The sequence below is a fragment of the Protopterus annectens genome, chromosome 9.part0, assembly GCF_019279795.1.
Source record: "Protopterus annectens isolate FY-2018-M chromosome 9.part0, PAN1.0, whole genome shotgun sequence".
In the NCBI taxonomy this organism is placed as follows: domain Eukaryota; kingdom Metazoa; phylum Chordata; order Ceratodontiformes; family Protopteridae; genus Protopterus; species Protopterus annectens.
The window spans coordinates 24073854-24094788 of record NC_056743.1 but is presented as its reverse complement, the minus strand read 5'-3'; the positions used below and the strand labels follow the sequence as shown (position 1 = coordinate 24094788).

Here is a 20935-nt window from a genome sequence, read left to right as displayed (position 1 = left end):
CCCAAGATCAATGTAACTGGGGACTCTGTCTTCTCATATATTGAAGAATTAAATGGACAACATCAGATTTAAAAGTTCTGTACTTACCATAACTTGGCATCTGTGTTGTTCATTTTCATTCTCTCTCAACTTCTCACCCTATCCATTCCCCATCCATTTTTTTTGGGAGAGACCTATTGGACTGTACTAGGAACCTACAGGTTTGGGTTTGAGCGCTGCCTTTTCTGTGAAGCTATACCTGCCTCTGTGTATCTGTAGGGATGTATAGCAATAAACTCGACCTGAGGTAATGGGGATGGAGTGGGGCATTATGGGTAGAGGGAGGAGCTTGAAAACTAGATCAAAAGTCTGGAATATGGGGCCGAGTCGGATCCGTGGGTCAGATCCGAGCTCATACGTTCAAGAATGAAAGTGCACAACACAGATGCCTAGTTATGGTAAGTACATAGCTTTAAGTAAAACTGGATAGGCTTGTAAGGGCTCTTGAGCTGTTAACCTAGTAATCTGCTATGAACCTATGAACCAATCAAGTTGCAGAGGCTATGTAAGATGCCTGTGTTTCACGGTATTGATAATTTATCTAAATTGGTTGGCTGGGGAGCACTCATCTAGCATGCCATATAAATGAGACTTGAAATAGTTTTTGGGAGACAGAAAGCAAAGCTGTAGAAGATCTCATCAATATGCATGGCCCCATGACAGATTTTTTTGTTGTATAACGTATTACAAAATGAGTGATCATCATGCATTAATATAACAAAATATCAAGGCATTTTTGGAGTTTTAATGTATATCTTTTTCTTTAGTATGTGCTAAGAAGTTTGTTTGTATATTTAGATTATAGATTTAATGCTTTCTACTGACCCCCCCCCCATTTTATTATCTCCAGTGTCGTTATCATGGTCTTCCTGAGCATAACGCACACAGACAGCCTGATTCTCAAGCAACATCGCACCTTGCAGTACTTCCTCATCTCGATAAAGGGTCTCTAGGGCAGGAAGAAAATAACCCATTAATGGAAGACTACAGTACTTGGGACATTGTTAAAGCGACACAGTAAGTGAGAGCTTGTTAGTTGTAAGCTGTTTCATCAAAACATTGAAACGGATATTTAATATTCAGGAGAATAGTTACTATGGTGTGAAATGAGTTTTATTCTTATTTCAATAAAAATAACATTAATATACTGCAAGTGAGTTAATTACTTAGTTGTCTTTTATCTGAAGATCCAGCTTGTTTCTTCCTGTACTTACCAGACCCCTTGTTATTCATGTGGCTGGCCTGATTTTACATAATTGCTAAAGAATGCAGCCTTTCAACCAAAATCTAAATCAGCTTGTTTCTTCCTGTACTTACCAGACCCCTTGTTATTCATGTGGCTGGCCTGATTTTACATAATTGCTAAAGAATGCAGCCTTTCAACCAAAATCTAAATCAATTTTGGAAGACAATGTTTATCTACTGGGACACACTTGGAGTAGTAGTTATTATCTGTTGAGTATTATGTATGTATTTGCGTGCTTGTTTATTTATTTGCGTTTGTAATTTGTACCTTGAATACTGCTGAGTTGTTTTCTAATGCTTTAAAAATTAAGCCTGGTAATGTCAAGCTGAATCCAAGTTCATTGTTTACTGCTGAAGTAGCTTCAACAAGGTACTGGTGTGTCTGACAAGATAGGCACTGAAAATGAGTGAGGATCTCCTGTGAAATCCAGCAGCTTTGGTAGTAACCTTGTACTGTCTAAGAAATGGATTTGCAGAGACCCCATTATCATGAGAGTTACTGAGACTTGGCATGAAGGTTATATGTATGTGTCTTATTACAGCAAAGTGGGACCTAGACCAGAAGGGTATGTGCATTTGTTGTCCCAAGTTTGCAGGTAATCTTATTGAAGAATAGTAATGTTCAGGGTCATTGTGTTTTCTCTGGCTCCTGCCATTATTGGTAATCCCTGAGTCATGTAATTCTGACTGTGTTATTGTCACACTCTTATTAAAACATTTTAATATTCCCTGAAGTAAAGTATCTGAATCTACTATAATCAGCAACTTCACGTTAATCCCAAATGTATGGATTTTAGCCAAGATCCTAGAAAGTATCTGACAGCTCCTGGAATGTGTCATCAAATATGGATTTTTAGCAAGGATTTAGAAAATATTTTCGTATCCTTTTGGCCATTTGTAGCATAATTGACCCAATTTACATTTACAGTATGCAGGAAGAGAGGAAAGTCTTAAACCATGTATATCTCTCACATTTGTACTAACCCCAAACCAACCTCCACGGTAGAGATGACCATTTGTCCTATAGTAATAGTATTTGTAGCTATCTATGAAGATCTCTTATCAGTATAGTGTTAGTCATGGAGAATCCAAGCAGGTTCTTCCTTTTGGCTGGAACTATTTTACCAGAGGCTCATTCACCGACGACAAGGCTAAAATGCAGGTCTTTTCTTAGTGATTAGAGGATGTCAGGAGATGGTATAAAGATGTTGTTGCAAGATCAGTGGCTAAAGGCAAGCACTGTTCCACGTATAAAAGCTTAAAGAAAAGACATTCAAGAAAAGTATGGCTCAAACCATAATGGATATCCAGGTGTTTTCTATGGACAGACTCATGTTCCCGTTTGCCTCAAAGGAAAATAAGATATTTGTTTCAGACTCCAGAGTCTCATAGGTAGGTACTAGGCTATCTGCCCTGGGGCCTATACAAGCCCAGCCAAAAAGGTACCCTGGCTTTTGCCACCCAAGAAAATTATTTTCCTGCACCACTGTCGAGCAGAGCCACAGAGGTGATCCCCAGAGTGAATTTCCCTATTTCCCATCCATTCATCAAGATTTTTCTTGAAGAGTACTAATGAGGAGCTTTGTTTGATATAGATAGGTAGTTTATTCCAGAGTATGGGAAGTCTCTGGGACAGGAATCTATCTTTCCGGCATGTGCACTGTTTATTGTGGTGACAAGGTTTAGGTCCCTAGAGTGTGTAGCTCGGAGGGATTGGGACTTCAAGTGGTGCATGTCCAACAGCTCTGGGTTTGACCTAACTTTGTATGTTAGGCAGAGATCACCTCTGAGTAGGTGATATCCGACAGAGTAAAGCTGGAGTTTTTGAGACGGTCTGCGTAGGGCATCTGTTTGAGGCCAGTAATCCTCTTTGTGAGGTATTTCTGTGGCCTTTCCAGTTGTTGATGTCTTGTGAGGTACATACAAAAAGGGGCGGTGTACTCTATAATGGGTCTAATAAGTGATGAGTAGAAGGGAACAATGACATCTTTTGTTCTGGATGAGAAACCTTTTGTGATGAGGTGTGCCACGTAGAAGGATTTCCTGACTACTGTGGCGATGTGATTATCAAAGGAGAGACTACTGTCCACCTGTGTCCCAAGGTGTGTTATCACACTTTCGGTGTTAAGTATACTACTGCCTATGTTGTAGTTCATGGGTACAGAGTTTTTACCAAAGAGGATTACAATGCACTTTTTGGCACTGAGTTTGGCGCCATGGCTTTGACACCAGGCATCTGTCTCGGTGAGGCCCTTTTGTAGGATGTCCATATCGTTAGGAGTTTTGATTATGGCTCCTAGTTTGCAGTCATCTGCGAACTTCATTAGCCAAAGACCCAGGACATGATGGAAAATAAGTTAGAGGAAGTTGGAACAAATCTAGTTGAATGAACTTTGACTTTTTTAGGCAATGTCAGGCCTTTTTCTTTATAAGCATGAGAGATGCAGTCCGGTAACCATCTAGCTAAAGATACTTTTGAAACTCCTTAGCCCAGCTTAGCTTTAGAAAAATAACTAACAAAATGGCTGGGAAGGGCCACTTATGCAGACAGCACAAAGATACAAAAGATGCAAATGTCAGTTTGCATACACACAGTACCTGTAGTATATTGTTAGTGTCAAAGTTCGAAATTTCACGCTGTTCAGCTTAAACGACCAACAATAAGCACACCTTGCTTATCAAGCGAAGTTATAAGAGAGAAATTTTCAAGATACAGTTCCAGCTGTTCAGCTCCAAGCTCAAATGTGCAACCAAAGCTGCTCACAAATAGTCCTGATAATGTTTAAAACGTGCACGACTGTTAAATATGGTAACTGCATTCAAAGCACATACATAGTTGATTTAGATTAACTTCTGCTGAGAGAGTATGACTTTAAGATTTTTAATAGGAAATGACATCACAATTGATGTGAATATAAAGCATGTGTCTTCCTGTTGTAAAACTGTTTGTTGGCTTGAAAAAGACTTATGTCGAATGCGCTTGCCATTCTATATAATAAAAGCAATCTATTTTAGAATCCGCCTAACGCTTGTCTTTGGAGTTGATGTTGTACAAGCATTGTTAGATGGAGGTTTATGTTTTAAATGAGGCAGCTTTTAGGACAAGGCCTGCAGCTCCAATACTCTCCTAACTGAAGTTATTGCCACCAAACAGAAGTGGTTTCCAAGTTAAGAATTTGATGTTCACCTTGGCAGCAGGTTCAGAGGGTGGTTAGGTTAAGGCCTGAAGCAAAATGGCCATATCCCAAGGAGGAGCAGGATCCGTAAGGGGAGGTCCAAGAAAGGCACCCCTCAGGAAAGCTGTGGATAATCTAAGAGAAAGGTTGAATGATTCCCCCCAACATGAAAATGTGAAATAGCTGATAACTGGACCTTGATTTTAGAATAACTGGCCCTATTATGAAACATAGATGCTAGAAAGTCTAAGACAGCTGGGAGAAGGGGCTGCGATCCTGAGTCCTATAGAAGACTCAAGTGGAAAATTTCTTCCACTTACTCTTGTAATTTTTCTGGAAGATGCCGTTTGTGAAGAAGTAAGAATATGGACTACAGGGGAAGAAAGCCCAGACCAACTACCGTTCATAGGAACTGGAGACACCAAGCAGTTAACTTGAGGGCCTGAATGTTCCAAACAGTTAACTTGAGGGCCTGAATGTTCGGGTCAGACATTCCATATGGATGAGATAGAAGGTTTGGATCAGGATCCAACACCCAGGGAGGGGGTACCAAATGAGGCCAGACAAAGGGAAACCACATCTGTCAAGGCCAGTAAGTGACAATGAAGATGATTATAATCTTCCAATGAAAAAGGATTCTTTGGCAAAAAAAAAAAAAAAAAGTGGCCACCGAGGCCAGAAGGTATTGGATTTTTTGTGGAAATGTGTATATGCACAGTAGAATCACACAAATTTGTCCAGAATTTAGTCCTTATTCCTGGACGTATTCAAGCCAAGAAGGAAGATTATGGGAACACGGCTTTTGAAGCTGTGATTTATTAAATAAATATAGAGAGGACACAGAGTGATGCAACTACAGGGTTCTTGAGTAGAAATGATTACTCCAGATATAGTCACTTTATCTAGCAGATCTAGGAGACTCAAACCTCCCTGCGGGAGGAATAAAGATATCTTATTGAAGTTTCAAGTACTTTATTCAGTTAAGTAGGTAGCTGAACATATTTAAAAGCTCTTTTAAGGTCTATGAACATAATGCCTTTAAGTTTACCTTCTTCGTAGATGGCATTACTTAGCATAAAAATGGCAGCTGATGTACTGTATCTAGGTCTGGAGCCATGTTGCTTATCTGTGGTCTAGGTTCACTATTAGACTCTAGTCTTCAGATGCAATTTTTAGCAGTAGAATTATAGTAGTTTTCTTAAGTTCTTTTTTAATAGGGTTAGTTCATAACAAGAAGTTAACTTACAAGTCAGAGGATGCAGCTAGTTAATTTCTTCTTAAATTAAGTAGGAGAGGGTGTATTGTGTAAAAGTGAGACTTTTAGTTAGAAAGATGTTTGCTAACCTCATCATTAATATCTTTTTAGTATTGGTTTTGAAGTGAACGTAGTGGTGTGAAAGAATTTGTGGAATGTTTTCATAGATGCAGGCATAGGAAGAGAGCTGAATGTCAAGTGACTATTTTGTGGTAGGTTAGTTACATTGTGCTTTATTTCTTGAATGGTCTGTGGTTGTATGTGCTGTAATGTTAAGATACTGTGGCTGATAAGGATCTAACAGCATTCTAGAATTGTTGTGGGTTATGAAGTTGAGACTGATGCAGCTTTTTTCTGTAACAGGTAGAAGGTATGTTTCTGTATTGTAAGTATGGTGTGGTATTGGCTAACAGGCATGCTGGCTCACAACTATGGGACAGATTATACATAAAGAGTACCAATGATGCATGCAGTACTACAGCCAGACTGTGCTATATCAAGAGTGGAAGGGCAATATTGTGCATCAGAAACAGACTCCCAAGCTAGCAGAGAAATTAGGGTAAAGCAGGGCCATTGTATGCAGGGATGGGGAGGAACACATTGACAGAGGTCGGCAGTAGATACTGCGTGGGTTTTGTGTGTGTGTGTGTGTGTGTGTGTGTGTGTGTGTGTGTGTGTGTGTGTGTGTGTGATGGCCTGATTGTCATGGGCTTTAAAGATTGTGTGGGGAGAGAGTAGTGTTTCATTGTGGTGTACTTGAGAAGAGCTGATTGGTGATGGTGTGCAACACAGCTCGTTCAGAACTTGTACCATGCATCTCTCACTGTGACCATCCAGAGAGCCCTCAGAAGTTATGTGCACTGGTCATGCCTATTGATGTCAATGGGCCCTCTTTTGGAATAATGTCACCTACACAATCCACAGTTGGCACAGAGGATAGTATTCTGAGCAGTAATGGTTGGGAGCTCATGGGAAAAGCAGCATCTACATCCCACCTGTGTGAACAGCCATTAGGGGCTGCAGGGCCTTTGACAGTAGACATGGAGAATGCTGCAGTATGGCATGTAGACCATAATCACATCATCCCATAGTGGGCAGGAAAGGATCGGCTATCAGAATTTCAACGCCCACTGTGTGTGACTGCACACAAACACCTTGGGGGGATACAGACTCTTACTTTGCCTGTCCAGAATTTTATTTTATTTTGCTTTTGTTTACTGCGTTTGGTGAATGGAGGCCTGGGGTGAAAAGCTCCAGTATAATTACTAACATTTTTAAGCAGACATTTAGTAATATACATTACCAGACAATAAGTAATGTACATTAACAATTACACATACATTTGCTAAGTAGATTACATTCATATGAAAATAGAGACAGCTATTCCAATACAAAAGATACTTATGCAGTAGTAGATGTGAACATTGATCATCTGAGGTGGTGGATTAGTGGGTCTGTCAGTTAGAAATTCAAAGAAATAGAGGTGATGGAAGGAACTAGGTAGGGCAGAAAATGTTTATGGTGTAGTTAAGGGATGGGGTATAATGCAGGTTCAGAGACAAATTATATATATATGGCTATGTAATGATAGGAGCTACTGCCAGCAATGCCAGGAGAAATAGGGCAGTGGATTTATGACTTGTGCCAGCACAGCTAGCTGGAATTTTGTAAATAATTGTAGGTCATTGGTATATAAGACTGATCTGTACAGATGCTTGTGCTGAAAATGTATATATGAGGTTTGCCTGTGTTAAAATGTATCAACAATGCACCCTGTTGGAATGAAAAAGAAATGTACATGTGTTATTGTAACTGAATTAAATGTATATGTTTTAATAGAGGATACTGAGACAGCAGAGGCTAACCATACAACAAAGGAACAGCTCTATGGTGAAGCAGAGTAGCCGTAAAGGAGGTGCAATATCAGAGCTTAATGAATTTCTTCAATATAATCATACATCAACTGATTTTTTGTCCTTTAAAATGCAATATTCTTCTTGTGAAATTCATTTTTTAGATGTATTAATCAAATTAGATGATGATAATCCTCATACAAGCATGCATAAGAAAAAGGTACAAGAGAGTATGTATGCTCCTCATGTTTTTAAAGGAATTGTTAAAGGTCAGCTTCAGCGTGTTAGTAGACTGAATACTGAGGATAGGATTTGTTTTAGTCAAATGAATGAAATTCTGCAAGATTTTATTGAGAGGAAGTATGAAGCTGAAACATTAGATTATATTAAAACTGAAAATGTTAAGTTGTCTATCTCGCCTTCATTCTTGCTGGATGGGTTCGGAGCCGGCCTCGGCTCCGACTCGGCCACTCTAAAAGCTCGAGAGTTGGTTCCACCGGCTCGAGGCTCCCCTTATATCCCACAATGCTAGGCGTGAATTACCTCAGATCTCGTTTGCTGCTACAGCGATCGAGGTGTTGTTTTTCTACCGGCTTCAGGTCAGTGGTATTAGATCAGTCTAATAACTTTTAAACCCCTTTTAGCTTAATTTTTTCTCTGTTTACCCTTAGTGTAGTGGATTTTTATCCTTTCTACCCTTATCCAGCCCCTTTCCCACAAGAACTGATAAGTTCTTTCCTTAGGCCTTCGGGCCCTTCCATCCCTAATAGTGGTGTGTTTGTGTTTTTGTAGGGATTTATATTGTATTACAAACTAACTAGATTTATTAGTTTAAATTTAGTTTAAACTTTATTTTTGATAGTGTAATCAGTGTGTGTGTGTTTTTTTGTGTGGTGGTTACACGTTCGGTTCCTTGAAAATGTCCAAGGATTCAAAGGTCTCAGGCTTCAAGAAGTGTGACTCGTGCTGTCAGAAAATGTCTCTGACAGACGGTCACACTTCTTGTGTGTACTGCCTGGGACCTTTACACCTGCAGGACTCTTGTGCTGTATGCCATGGCTTCAGCCCTAGAGTCCTGCAGGAAAGAAAAAACAAACTCATTCTAAGGGGTTTTCTTAAGCCTGAAGGTTCCCTAACTGCTACCTCGGGAAAACCTTCCAAGGCTTCTAAGACCTCGACTCCAGCTTCAGAGTCGAGGCCTAAGGCTTCGAAACCTACTGCTACATCGGCTCCGGCTGGAGCCGATGAGTCTTTGACTACAGCTTCTGTGGTTCCCTCGGCTCCGGCTGGAACCGAGGTATTGGAAATTCCTGGGTCGGCTCCGATCAGACCATCGGAGCCGACATCGAGAAAGAGGTCTAGGTCACCATCCCTTGGCTCCGTTCATTCGGCTCCAGTGTCCCCCTTGCTGTCTGAACGGAGCCATAGGTCTCACTCCTCTAGGTCATCGAGGCTTTCGGATCATGACGTTCAGAGGGTAGTGAGTCGACTTCTAAAGTCCGAGGCACTGGCCCAAATGCTTCAGAGCCCGACTCATCAGTCGATGCTTCAATCTGTCCCTCTAAATATTCCTCCTCCGACTCCTTTGAGCTCGGAGCCGGGGCATCTCGGAACCGAGACTGTGGTAGCGTCGGAGCCGATACATTTGTCTTCGGTTCCGTCGTCGGCTCCGATTTCTTCCTTTGAAGAATCTTGGCGCCGGACTTCCCTCGTCGGCTCCGAGGGGGTGAGTGGCATCGGACCCTTGTCCGACCCCGCTCTCCCTCTCGGTGCTTCGGCTCTGGTGAGTTCGGCTCCGACATCGGCCTCGGAGCCATCTCTGTCGGTGCCGAGGGAGGTTCTCAGCTTCTCGGAGCGGGGACCTTTGGCTCTGCCTGACAGGGGTGCGTTCGAGGTCATGCGGAGTGTGTTGGAACCTGGTTCAACTCCACAGTCTGCTCCGCCCCTCCCTCTTCGGTGCCTCAGGTTAAGTCTACTCTCTCCCTCATCCCTGACCGCAGAGAGCCAACTCTTCAAGAATCCCCTGTGGGGATTTCATCCTCTTCCGAGGCCTCTCCTGATTTGGCAGGGGAGCCCCCTAGAAAGAGAAAGTGTAAGAGGAAACACATAGACTCACCTGAGTCTGTCACCTCTGACACAGATTTAGAGAATTCCGAGGGTTCCCCCCGTTCCCCTTCTGAAGATGTCTCCTTTGCAGACATTCTAGAGATCCTCAAGCAGAGGGGAAATTGGCCAGCCCTTAACCCTTCGGAGGATGAATCTGTGTATCTTGAGGCGTTTGGCTCTCGCCCTTCCACCTCCTGGGTGTCTCCCCTTGACCCCTCATGCAGGTGGTAGCAAAGAAAGCATGGACGGCTCCTGACTCAGTGGACCCTACCCCCAGGAGACCTTCTAAGTTTATAACAGCACCAACTGATAAACAATTTCTGACCAAAGCAGTTACGGTGGATGCTATGGTGGTAGCTGCTGCCACCAAGAAGGAACTAACTGATCCTTCAGTGCCTGTCCATCCCCTAACAAGGAATCTAGGTCTATGGACAGGTACGAGAAGCGGATGTTTTAGTCAGCGACCTTTGCTATGCGTTCGCTGAACTACCTATGCCATTTCACTCGTCTCCAGAGAGACTTGATCAAGGAAGCGAGTGACATGTTGAAGGATCCTACTACTGCAGGTTTTCAGGACAAGATGAACGCCCAGCTGACTACCCTGAATTCTATTGCTAGCTCCTCCATGCGCCTCCTTTCATATGCGGCTGATGGAGCGAGTAGAGCCGCAGGGACAGGTGTCGCCTTACGCCAGCATGCCTGGATGCGACTATGCAATTTTGCGGACCCCTTTAAAACGTCTTTCACTAACTCCCCGTTTGATGGATCATCTCTCTTTGGTCCTCAGGTGAAAGAAACCTTGACTAGGTGCGAGACAGATGGCAAGACTTTGTCTGCCGTCGGAGTCCATTTTTCTACTCCTCCTAGACCTTACCCCAAAGGCCAGAAAAGTGGAAAAATGTGGTTCCGCAAACAATCTCAAGGGAATTTGCCTGACGCACAGAGTCGGTTCCCCTCCAGAGGCAGAGGAGGGAACAATAATGGTAGACGTCGCCCCAGAGGCAGAGGGGGTCCGCAGAACCAGGGCAATCGAGAAACTTTTTCCGATAAGCCCTTTCAGCATCCCTGAGGTGTTGCCCGACTGTCCACCTTCGGAGGCAGTCGGGGGAAGATTGTCACTGTACCCAGAAGCCTGGCTATCCCTAACTCAAGACAAGTGGGTACAGTCCATCATTTCTGAAGGCTATTCCATTCCCTTCGTTCGCATTCCAAACCAATCAAAGAAATCCCTTCCAGATGTTCCACCCGCTCAAAGGGATATTGCAGCTTTGGAAATTTCAAACCTGCTTGCAAAAAGAGCAATTCAGCCAGTTCCAGCAGACCAGCAAGGATCCGGAATCTACTCCAGGTTCTTTTTAGTTCCAAAGAAAACAGGGGACTGGAGACCAATTTTGGATCTCAGTATCTTGAACAAGTCTGTCAAGAAAACAAGATTTCGGATGGTCACGCTACAGTCCATCCTTCCCCTATTGGGAAAGGAAAACTGGATGTGCTCTAAAGACCTTCAGGATGCGTACTATCATATAAAAATGAACAGACGCTCCAGAAGATTTCTCCGCTTCAGGCTGGGAACCAGTCATTTTCAATTCAGAGCCCTGCCCTTTGAACTCACCACTGCCCCCCGGGTGTTTACCAAATGCATGGCAGTGGTAGCTTCTCACCTGAAACGTCAAGGATTCCAGGTGTTTCCATATTTGGACGACTGGCTCCTCACAGCTCCCACCAAGCATCTTCTTCTAATGGCCAGAGACTACACCTTTCGCATTTGTCAAAAGTTAGGCATCTCAATAAATTGCGAAAAGTCTGTTTTGTCGCCTTGTCGTGCTATTACCTTCATAGGCGCAAATCTAGACACAGTCAATATGTCTGCGAGACTAACAGATCAGAGAATAACAGACATACGCAAACTAGTCTCGCTTCTCTTCAGCAGCAACAGAGTCAAAGCCAGGTTAGTTCTGAAAGTATTTGGGATTATGGCTGCCATACCTCTGCTTCCATTAGCCAGATTCCACATGAGAATCCTTCAATGGATGCTCTTCACACAATGGTCATACCAGCAACTTCCGATGTCCCACACCATTATGATTACGCAAACATGCAAGAATCATCTTCTGTGGTGGATGTCTTCCCTCAGCTCTTCTTGGGAAGACTTTTGTTCCTTCCCCTCCGGTTGCTACTCTGACAACGGACGCCTCCCTGATCGGGTGGGGGGGGCATTATCAGGGCAGAACTGTCCAGGGCATATGGCGACCAGACGAATGCCACTTGCATATAAATGTTCTAGAGATGAGAGCAGTGCTTTTAGCGTTGCAAGCCCTTCAAGACTCTCTTCCCCTGGGAACGATAGCAATCCAGACGGACAATATGTCTGTAGTGTGGTATATCAACAAACAAGGCGGAACCAGGTCCTATCCCCTATGTCGAGAAGCACTCAGACTGTGGCAATGGGCGATTTCTTCTCAGCGTTTTCTGATAGCAACGCACATCCCCGGGAAGTCCAATCAAATCGCGGACAAGTTGAGCAGGGCTATCCTCATGCCTCACGAGTGGTCTCTGAAAGATTCTATTGCGAGAAAAATTTTTCTCAAGTGGGGTCAGCCTTGCTGCGACCTTTTTGCTACTCCCCAAAACAGCAAGTGCAGAGATTATTTCACCCTATTCCCGTTACCAGGCCAGCCCAGCAGAGACGCTCTAGTCCAAGTTTGGCCCCAGGGACTTCTGAATGCATTTCCTCCCTTCCCACTAATCTCTCAAGTGATACAGAAAGCTATCGCTCAGAAGGCCTCATTGATCCTCATTGCTCCTTACTGGCCTCGACAGGTTTGGTTCCCCTTTCTACATCAATTTCTGTTGGAGCAACCTTGGCATCTGGACCTAGTTCCAGATCTTTTGATCCATCAGTCGGGTCAGTAACATCGCTCCCTCCCCTCTCTGAACCTCACTGCTTGGTTCCTCCAGTTCCTACCCTAGCCAGGCTTCCTCAAATATCTCACAATGTTCGAGATATTTTAATAGCTTCACATAAATCCTCCACTCGGAAAATTTATCTTAAGTGGAAACGTTTTGCCTATTGGGCTCAAGGAAAGGATTTAGATCCTTTCACTGCTCCCATCCATATGGTTCTTGATTTTCTAGCTGAACTCTTTCATGCAGGTTCATCTCCTTCTACTCTCAAAGTTCAATTGGCAGCTATATCTAACTTTCATGTAGGCATTTCAGAGTCTGCCATCATGTCCCACAAGCTTTGCAAAGCCTTTTTGAAGGGAGTTTTTCTTCTCATACCTCCTATAAGAAATCCTCCTCCTCCTTGGGACCTTAATTTAGTGCTCAGTTCTTTGATTCTTCCCCCTTTCGAACCTGCAGCTACCTGTTCATTAAAATTGTTATCATGGAAGACTCTCCTTCTGGTAGCTATTACTTCAGCTAGAAGAGTTTCAGAACTTCATGCACTCAGCTGTCGACCTCCTTATCTGTTGTTCCATAAGGACAGGGTATCCTTACGAACCAACCTGTCCTTTTTACCTGAAATAGCCTCGACGTCTAACCTAAATCAAAGCATTGACCTCCCTGTGTTTTTTCCAGAATATTCTAATAGGTCTGAACAAAAATTGCATTGGCTAGATGTTCATCGTCAGTTAAGGTACTATTTGGATAGAACCAAACAATTCAGAAAATCTGACCAGCTGTTTGTCTCTTATGCAGAAGGCAGAAAGGGACTTTCTGTTTCCAAAGTATCACTATCTAGATGGCTAACATCTCTAATTTCCATTGTTTATGAAATTAGACACCAAAAGCTGCCTAACAAACCTAAAGCCCATTCCACCAGAGCTTTGGCTACTTCTATAGCCTTCCAAGACAGACTGCCTATTGACACCATTTGTGCAGCGGCTACTTGGGCTACTCCTCACACTTTCATTTCACATTATAAGTTGGATTTAGCTTCTAGGCATAGAGCTAACTTTGGTACCACTGTTCTCAAGAGTCTGTTCCGTTAGGTCACCCGGGACAAGATGCTAGGGACGCGGTCCCATCCAGCAAGAATGAAGGCGAGATAGACAACTTAACATTTAGAAGTTATGTTCTTACCATAACGTTCCATGTTAGTTGTCTTCTTCTCGCCTTCTTCTTGGCCCCACCCTCCTTCCCCCTGGCCTGGACAGACCTAGAGGAGTTTGATTGTGACCTCTCTTTCTACCACCTCTTTGCTATAGGTATATGCTCTGCTGTGCATATTTCCTAGATCAGGCTTTAGGTCACCTTTCCTCTTCCCCTTTGTTTATAGAGGTGGACTATCTTTTCCCAGTTTTTTTCTGGTTGTATTATTAGCTGAGCCTAGCTCACAAACGAGATCTGAGGTAATTCACGCCTAGCATTGTGGGATATAAGGGGAGCCTCGAGCCGGTGGAACCAACTCTCGAGCTTTTAGAGTGGCGAGCCGAGGTCGGCTCCGAACCCATCCAGCAAGAAAGAAGGCGAGAAGAAGACAACTAACATGGAACGTTATGGTAAGAACATAACTTCTAATTATTATGGATAGAAATGGTACTAATCAACCATATTTTAAAATAGATAATGTAACTCCTGACTGGATTACAAGAGTTAATGAATGCAGTAAAATGCGATACTTGACAACTTCTTTAATACGAGTACAAAAGACATTAGAAGTATTATATTTATTTCCAGTTTGATTACTGGGGAAGTCCACTGGGCCCAGAGAGCTTGTTTTTAGTGGAGGCCCAGGGAGAAAAGCTCCATGAAAGAGATTGAAGTACAAGTACAAATACATAAATAATACAAAGCGTGAGCAATACTGCCCATATTGGAAAAATATTGTGCAGATACATTTTAACATTTTAACAAATTCACACAGTTAAAGTCAAAAGCTATTTACAATATTTGCAGAGTGTAAGAGATAGTATGGGAATTGGCTATAGAAGGTTATAGCCAGCTATAAGGTGCTTGGGAACTCAGGAGGATACCATCCCAAGGGCTTTTGTTAAAGAGTTCTAGGTAGGGGGATGCAGTTACATTTCCATTTGGAGGAGAGGTAGGTGTAAAGCTGAGTTTTGAAGGTATTTGTGTTTGACATTGTCCTTAGTGTGGAAGGGAAATAGTTCCATTTCTTACCTAAGCAGAAGGAGAGGAGAAGTTGTCCAGCAGGACGTTTAGGTTTGTGGACAGCAGTTAGGTTTTGGTGTTCAGATCTGATTGGTCTGTTTGGGGTGTGTGGGGGAAGGATGTTAGAATGGGGCATTTGGTTGGATTAAATATTAGTCTATGTGCTGTAGTGAGCTGGAGGAAGTCCAGGTAATTGGGAATTGTAACCAGTTGAGGAATTGGAGGGTAACGCAGTGATGAGTGGAATGTTTGGTTTTGGTGGCAAATTTAGAAATTTTGTTATAACACCTTTCATGTTTGGAAGTGATGAAAGAGGATAAGTTAGTTAGTAGCAGGTCGCCATACAGAAGGGAGGGAAGGAGGTAAGTGGAGGCCAGAGTATGCCTGGTTGAAGTAGAGAGGAAGTGGTTGTTCTTGTATAGCATACCTAGTTTTTGGTAGGTTTTCTTTGTTTTGTTGACTATAGATGTCGAACTTGAGGTGTTTGTCTAAAGTTACACTGAGTAGTTTGGCAAAGGGAACAATTTCGATCTGAGAGTTGCTTTGGCTAAGGACTTGGAAGGAATTTTTATCAATAGAGAGAGATTTTGAGGGTGTGAATAGTAGTATTTTAGATGTGTTAGCATTAAGAGAAAGGTGATTTTGCCACAATCAGTAGTTGAGAAGGCAGTCTGAGTTTTAGTTCAGGGAGGTTAGAGGCAGAGCAAACAAGTGTATAGTCGTCCTCATATTGGATGACTCTGGCATTAAGAATAGCAGAGTGAAAGTTATTGATAAGTATATTAAACAGCATTGGTCCAAGGATGTACCCCTGTGGTGTATATCAAAACATTGGGGCATATTAAAAGCCCTACCAGAGTTAAACATTTATTTGTGATAAGCCAACTTTCTCGTACAGAAATTGACCAAACCTAAAGGACCGTTTATGCTGTAAGGATGTAAAGCACAGGATATGTAGACCTTATAAGAAATATGGTACATTTCCATGCTACAATTGTCGCTGTTGTATTTCTGTTTGTAATGCCTATAGTTTTAAGCATTCCTTGACTGAACGTAATTTTATATTTAAATGCTTTGCGACATATAGTCTATTTGGCAACGTGTAAAAAATGTACAGCTTTTTGTCTCAAAGAAAATTAAAGGATTGTATTACTGGGCATAAATCAGAGATATGCAGACTGGTTTAGACTAATGGTTTAGCTAAACATGTGATAGTTTGGTGATGAGCATATATTTGCTTTTAGAGTTATACAGACTATTGATAGTGACCCACAATGGGGTGATATTGGCATAAACTTGAAAGATGCGAGTATAAATGCATTGTGTTCTGAGCTGATAGAACTCCAGGTATTAATACTAATGTGAGCTTGAAGCCTGTTTTAAAGTATAAAAAAAGCAACAATATAAACCACAACTGAAACGAAAAAGTAAAAGAGGTCTGGTGCAGACTAGGGCGACTCCCCACACAGCTCGAACAATAAACTGAATAGCGAAAAGAACTTCCACAGGTTACATCCACAGATTTTATTACGAAAAAATTCTTCCACCAGTTACATCCACAGGTTAAGCGCTTTCAACTGCATAAATCACAGTCTTCATCAGAACCAGATAACTTGATAATTGTCCTGTTTATATATTAATTACTTGAAAAAAGACGCCAATTTAATTAAAGCAATAGCTCTCCATTATATTATAATATATATTTAAACATATTTAATAAAATATATATATCAACTCATCCAAGTTACTGAATCAAATAAAACACTTGATATTATACAAATATAAGAATTGTGCATTAAACTAGTAACATAAAAATATACATATTACATATGAACCATAATTTAAAAACCTGAAAAATATTAAAATATTGTCACAATACATACTACCATAAATATATATTTACCATAAAATATACTACTTAACCTAATATTAAAAAAGGTTTTATACTAATGCTATCTTTGATACCAGGTAATCTAGTGGCATCAGTATATATTTGCCACTTACTTTCTTTCAACGCTAAGGACCTGGATTGTGGTGGTGAGCATTTATTCAAATTTGCAATAATTGACCAGGTCACTAGGTTTTTATATGGAGGGGACTGGAAAATGTCCTTAGCGTTGAAAGAAAGTAAGTGGCAAATATATACTGATGCCACTAGATTACCTGGTATCAACGATAGCATTAGTATGAAACCTTTTTTAATATTAGGTTAAGTAGTATATTTTATGGTAAATATATATTTATGGTAGTATGTATTGTGACAATATTTTAATATTTTTCAGGTTTTTAAATTATGGTTCATATGTAATATGTATATTTTTATGTTACTAGTTTAATGCACAATTCTCATATTTGTATAATATCAAGTGTTTTATTTGATTCAGTAACTTGGATGAGTTGATATATATATTTTATTAAATATTTTTAAATATATATTATAATATAATGGAGAGCTATTGCTTTAATTAAATTGGCGCCTTTTTTCAAGTAATTAATATATAAACAGGACAATTATCAAGTTATCTGGTTCTGATGAAGACTGTGATTTATGCAGTTGAAAGCGCTTAACCTGTGGATGTAACTGGTGGAAGAAATTTTTCGTAATAAAATCTGTGGATGTAACCTGTGGAAGTTCTTTTCGCTATTCATTTTATTGTTCGGGCTGTGTGGGGAGTCGCCCTAGTCTGCAACAGACCTCTTTTACTTTATCGTTTCAGTTGTTTTAAAGTATAAACAGATGTGTCTTAAATGAGTTTGACTTTAAAAATTTAATTGCTCTGTATTTGGTTTCTGATTGGTGGGTGTTTGGATTATGTAATTAATGTGTTGATTATTTAATGGATGAGGAAGGATCTTTGGATTAGAAAACTTTGCCTTGTTGTGATTGAATTTTATTGTTTTGTTACTAAAGTTTTAAAGATTTTGAGTATACAACATTTGCAGGGTCCATTTTTATTTTACAACATAGGTTAACCAGTTATCGTACTGTAAGAAAACTAAGGGAGAAGCAAATGAGCTGTTAAACCATTAAAATGGCAGCCCACAGTGCTGATTAGGACCAGAAACCGTGGGTCTGGGAGAATTTATTTCCATTTTGATGACCGGGATGCCCACTGGGCCAAGCAGAGACCATTTTCAGTGGAGGCCTGGGGAGAAAAGCTCCAATAGCAGTTAAACAGAATAGAACATAAGTAAAGTATGGAATATGCAGTATACGAAAGCATAAATATACAATTTAGAATGTAAATACAAAATCTGGGAGTAAATGTTTAAAAAACATAAATGTTAAAATATAGATAAAGTCAAAAGTAATACAGACAATATAATTAAGAGTACAAGTCATAAAGTGTTAATACAAGTTTAGTGTTTGTTTTGACAATAATATTAGTAATCAGAGGTGGTAGTAGATGAGACTGAAGGGAGGTTTGAAAGAGATGACAGTGTAATTTAGGTGGGAAGGGACTAGAACAAGTCCCAGTTTGAGGTGAGGTAAGGTAAGAATGGAGGAGATATTTGAAATTAGAGTGGTTGTGAGTACAGCGGAGGAATGGGGGGAGAGAATTCCATAGTTTAGCTAAGGAATGTGATATAAGTAAAATCCTCCAATAACTTAGTTTAAAGTGATAGTCTAGCTTGTTGGTAATGGTGAAAAGCATATACTTAATATTTGTAAAGAGTGACCAACAGCCTCATTGTAACGCTGCGATTTTCGACTCATACCGAGTGATTTTTCATAATACACCTATAAGGGATACTGGCTAATGTATGTTGTTAAGTAGCTGTTAACTAAAACTTATTACAGCTGTCTATATTTTATTCTAAGTGTTATATCCTCCTATGTAATTAGTTGTGCCACTGTATTACACTGTTTTTTTGTACTGTACTTTTTTTCTGTTTTTCTGCACCTAAAGGTCTACTTCACTATCTTAAACTGCATCTCTATTTTTTCCTTTCTTCCCCATAGAAACATCACTCAATTCTCCTATTCTAACTCAACCTATCCCTGCAAAAGGCTCCCAACGCTAACAGACTGCTGTGCATAACATCTATAGCCTCCTGCAGTCTAATCTTTATTTAGAAGTCATTTTCTAAATCATGAAAAGAAACAAGGTTAATATTTTGTAATTATCTTGCATACACTGGGAAGTAGCAGTGTAGTGTTCTTCCCGGGAGCTCGCAGCACTAACATTACCAGGTTTAGGGTCCCCGTATAACTCCCCAACTAGAAATTATTTAAAGGGACAAACAAAAGTAATTCCATGGGAAGCAGATACTCTGAACTTACCCTATTTACTCTGTTTTTTCTGCTCTCCCTTGAATAGTCCTAACAGATTGTCTCTGCATTCTTATGGTGGTGTCTGGGACCCGCTATGCTCGGCTCACTCCGCTCCCCTACCCTGCCCGTATTTCCCACCCACCCCCACTACATGTACATTTATTTTAACCCCTTGTCACATGACCACTCCCTACAACCACTTAGCTGCACCTACAACCACTTAGCTGCATCTACCCAAACCACAAGCCCTAACTTTCTCCCTACATACTAAACCCACACAATAGTATCCTATCGTACTATTATACCTTTCCACCCTTTAGGACACAGCACTACTTGCATCGAAGTACCACCTCAACACATTATGCAAGTCATACTGACATCTCTCCTTTAAACCCTCACAACCCTAACCTGTGTTACATCCATGCATACTAACACACCATTACTTCACACCACCTACCGTATAACACATACCTCCACACATATAGTAACTTACATAAACTTCCCAATCGCTCCAACTTTATTTAATGGCAACTCAATACTACACATACATAAGAAGTATTCCACTATCCTACACAAGAAAAATATCATTTAAAAACCACATAGAAATAGTACACCCAATTAAACTTGCACTAATTATTAAGAAATGCCTCCTAACCTCAGGAGATATTCACCCAAATCCAGGTCCATGCAACATCATGCCCCCTACCAAACACACATCAGAACTACTTGTCAACCTTAACTCTCGGAGAATATCTAATAAACTTCCTCACTTACATGCATTCATAACCCACTACTCCCCCGACATTCTAACCATAACAGAGACCTGGCTAAAACCCAGCAACCTGAGTGAAGAAATCCTCCCTATAGGATATAATATCCTAAGACTAGACAGAGTAGGTAAGAAGGGAGGGGTGTCGCAATTCTCTATAAAAACACACTTACTCTCCAACCTCTACAAACTCCTCTACCTAAATTTCATAATGCCGAGATCTTAGGCTGTGTTCTACTTCTAAACAAGAAAAAGTGCATCAATATTTTTTGTGCTTATATCCTTCCAGGTAACAACTCTCCAACAATTGAGGAAATTCTACAATAGACAAGAAATAACCTCCCACAACAAATTATCTTACTAGGTGACCTGAATACTGATTGGCTAGACTGCAACTCCAAAAGCCCCACTAACCATATCAACCTATATGGATTCTCTCAACTCATTCGTGAATCCACTAGAGTAGATAAAAAATCCCAATAGAAGTCTATACTAGATCGGACACTGGTAAATTGTCTTGAACATAATTACCAAATAGGCTGTCTTCCAGATGGATTTAGTGACCACCTCCCCACATTCCTCCTACGGAAGCGCACAAACATACCCAAGCCCATAGTTTATAGACAAGTCAGAGATGACCGCAATGTTAACCCACAGGACCTTAACACTACTTTAAAAAAATGTAACTGGACCAAGCAGTTGACTACTTCAATAGTACTCTTACTAATATCTTTAATTTAATAGCCCTCATAAGAAAAATTAGAGCTGAAGTACATTATGCTCCATTGCTACGTAGGTCCACTAGAGCCTTATTAAATTCCAGAAATAAGGCATGGAAAACCTGGAAAAAGGGCAGCACTAGTCAATCCAAACAAAACTATCAACAACTTGGGAATCGGGCAAAAAAACAAAGCTTGCTAAATAGAACTACTTCCTAGGTATCCAAAACAAACACTCTGAGGACCCCCAAAAGTTTTGTCATGCAATTAACTCCCTACTAAAACCTGGCAAAACCGCCACACCAGCTCCCACCTCCAGCAATACAAACAGCGACATAGCCCAATTTAATCATCACTTTACTATCCACCCAATTATCCA

General features: G+C 40.9%; 1 protein-coding gene across 1 annotated transcript in view; it reads left to right on the top strand.

The window, feature by feature from the left end:
* ZDHHC13 (zinc finger DHHC-type palmitoyltransferase 13) overlaps window positions 1-20935 on the top strand; it is a 3021844-nt gene that overhangs the window by 247309 nt on the left and 2753600 nt on the right. Inside the window, exon 2 of the mRNA XM_044082531.1 lies at window positions 890-1056. Coding sequence (XP_043938466.1) covers window positions 890-1056 — 167 coding nt within the window. The remainder of the gene's footprint in view (window positions 1-889; window positions 1057-20935) is intronic.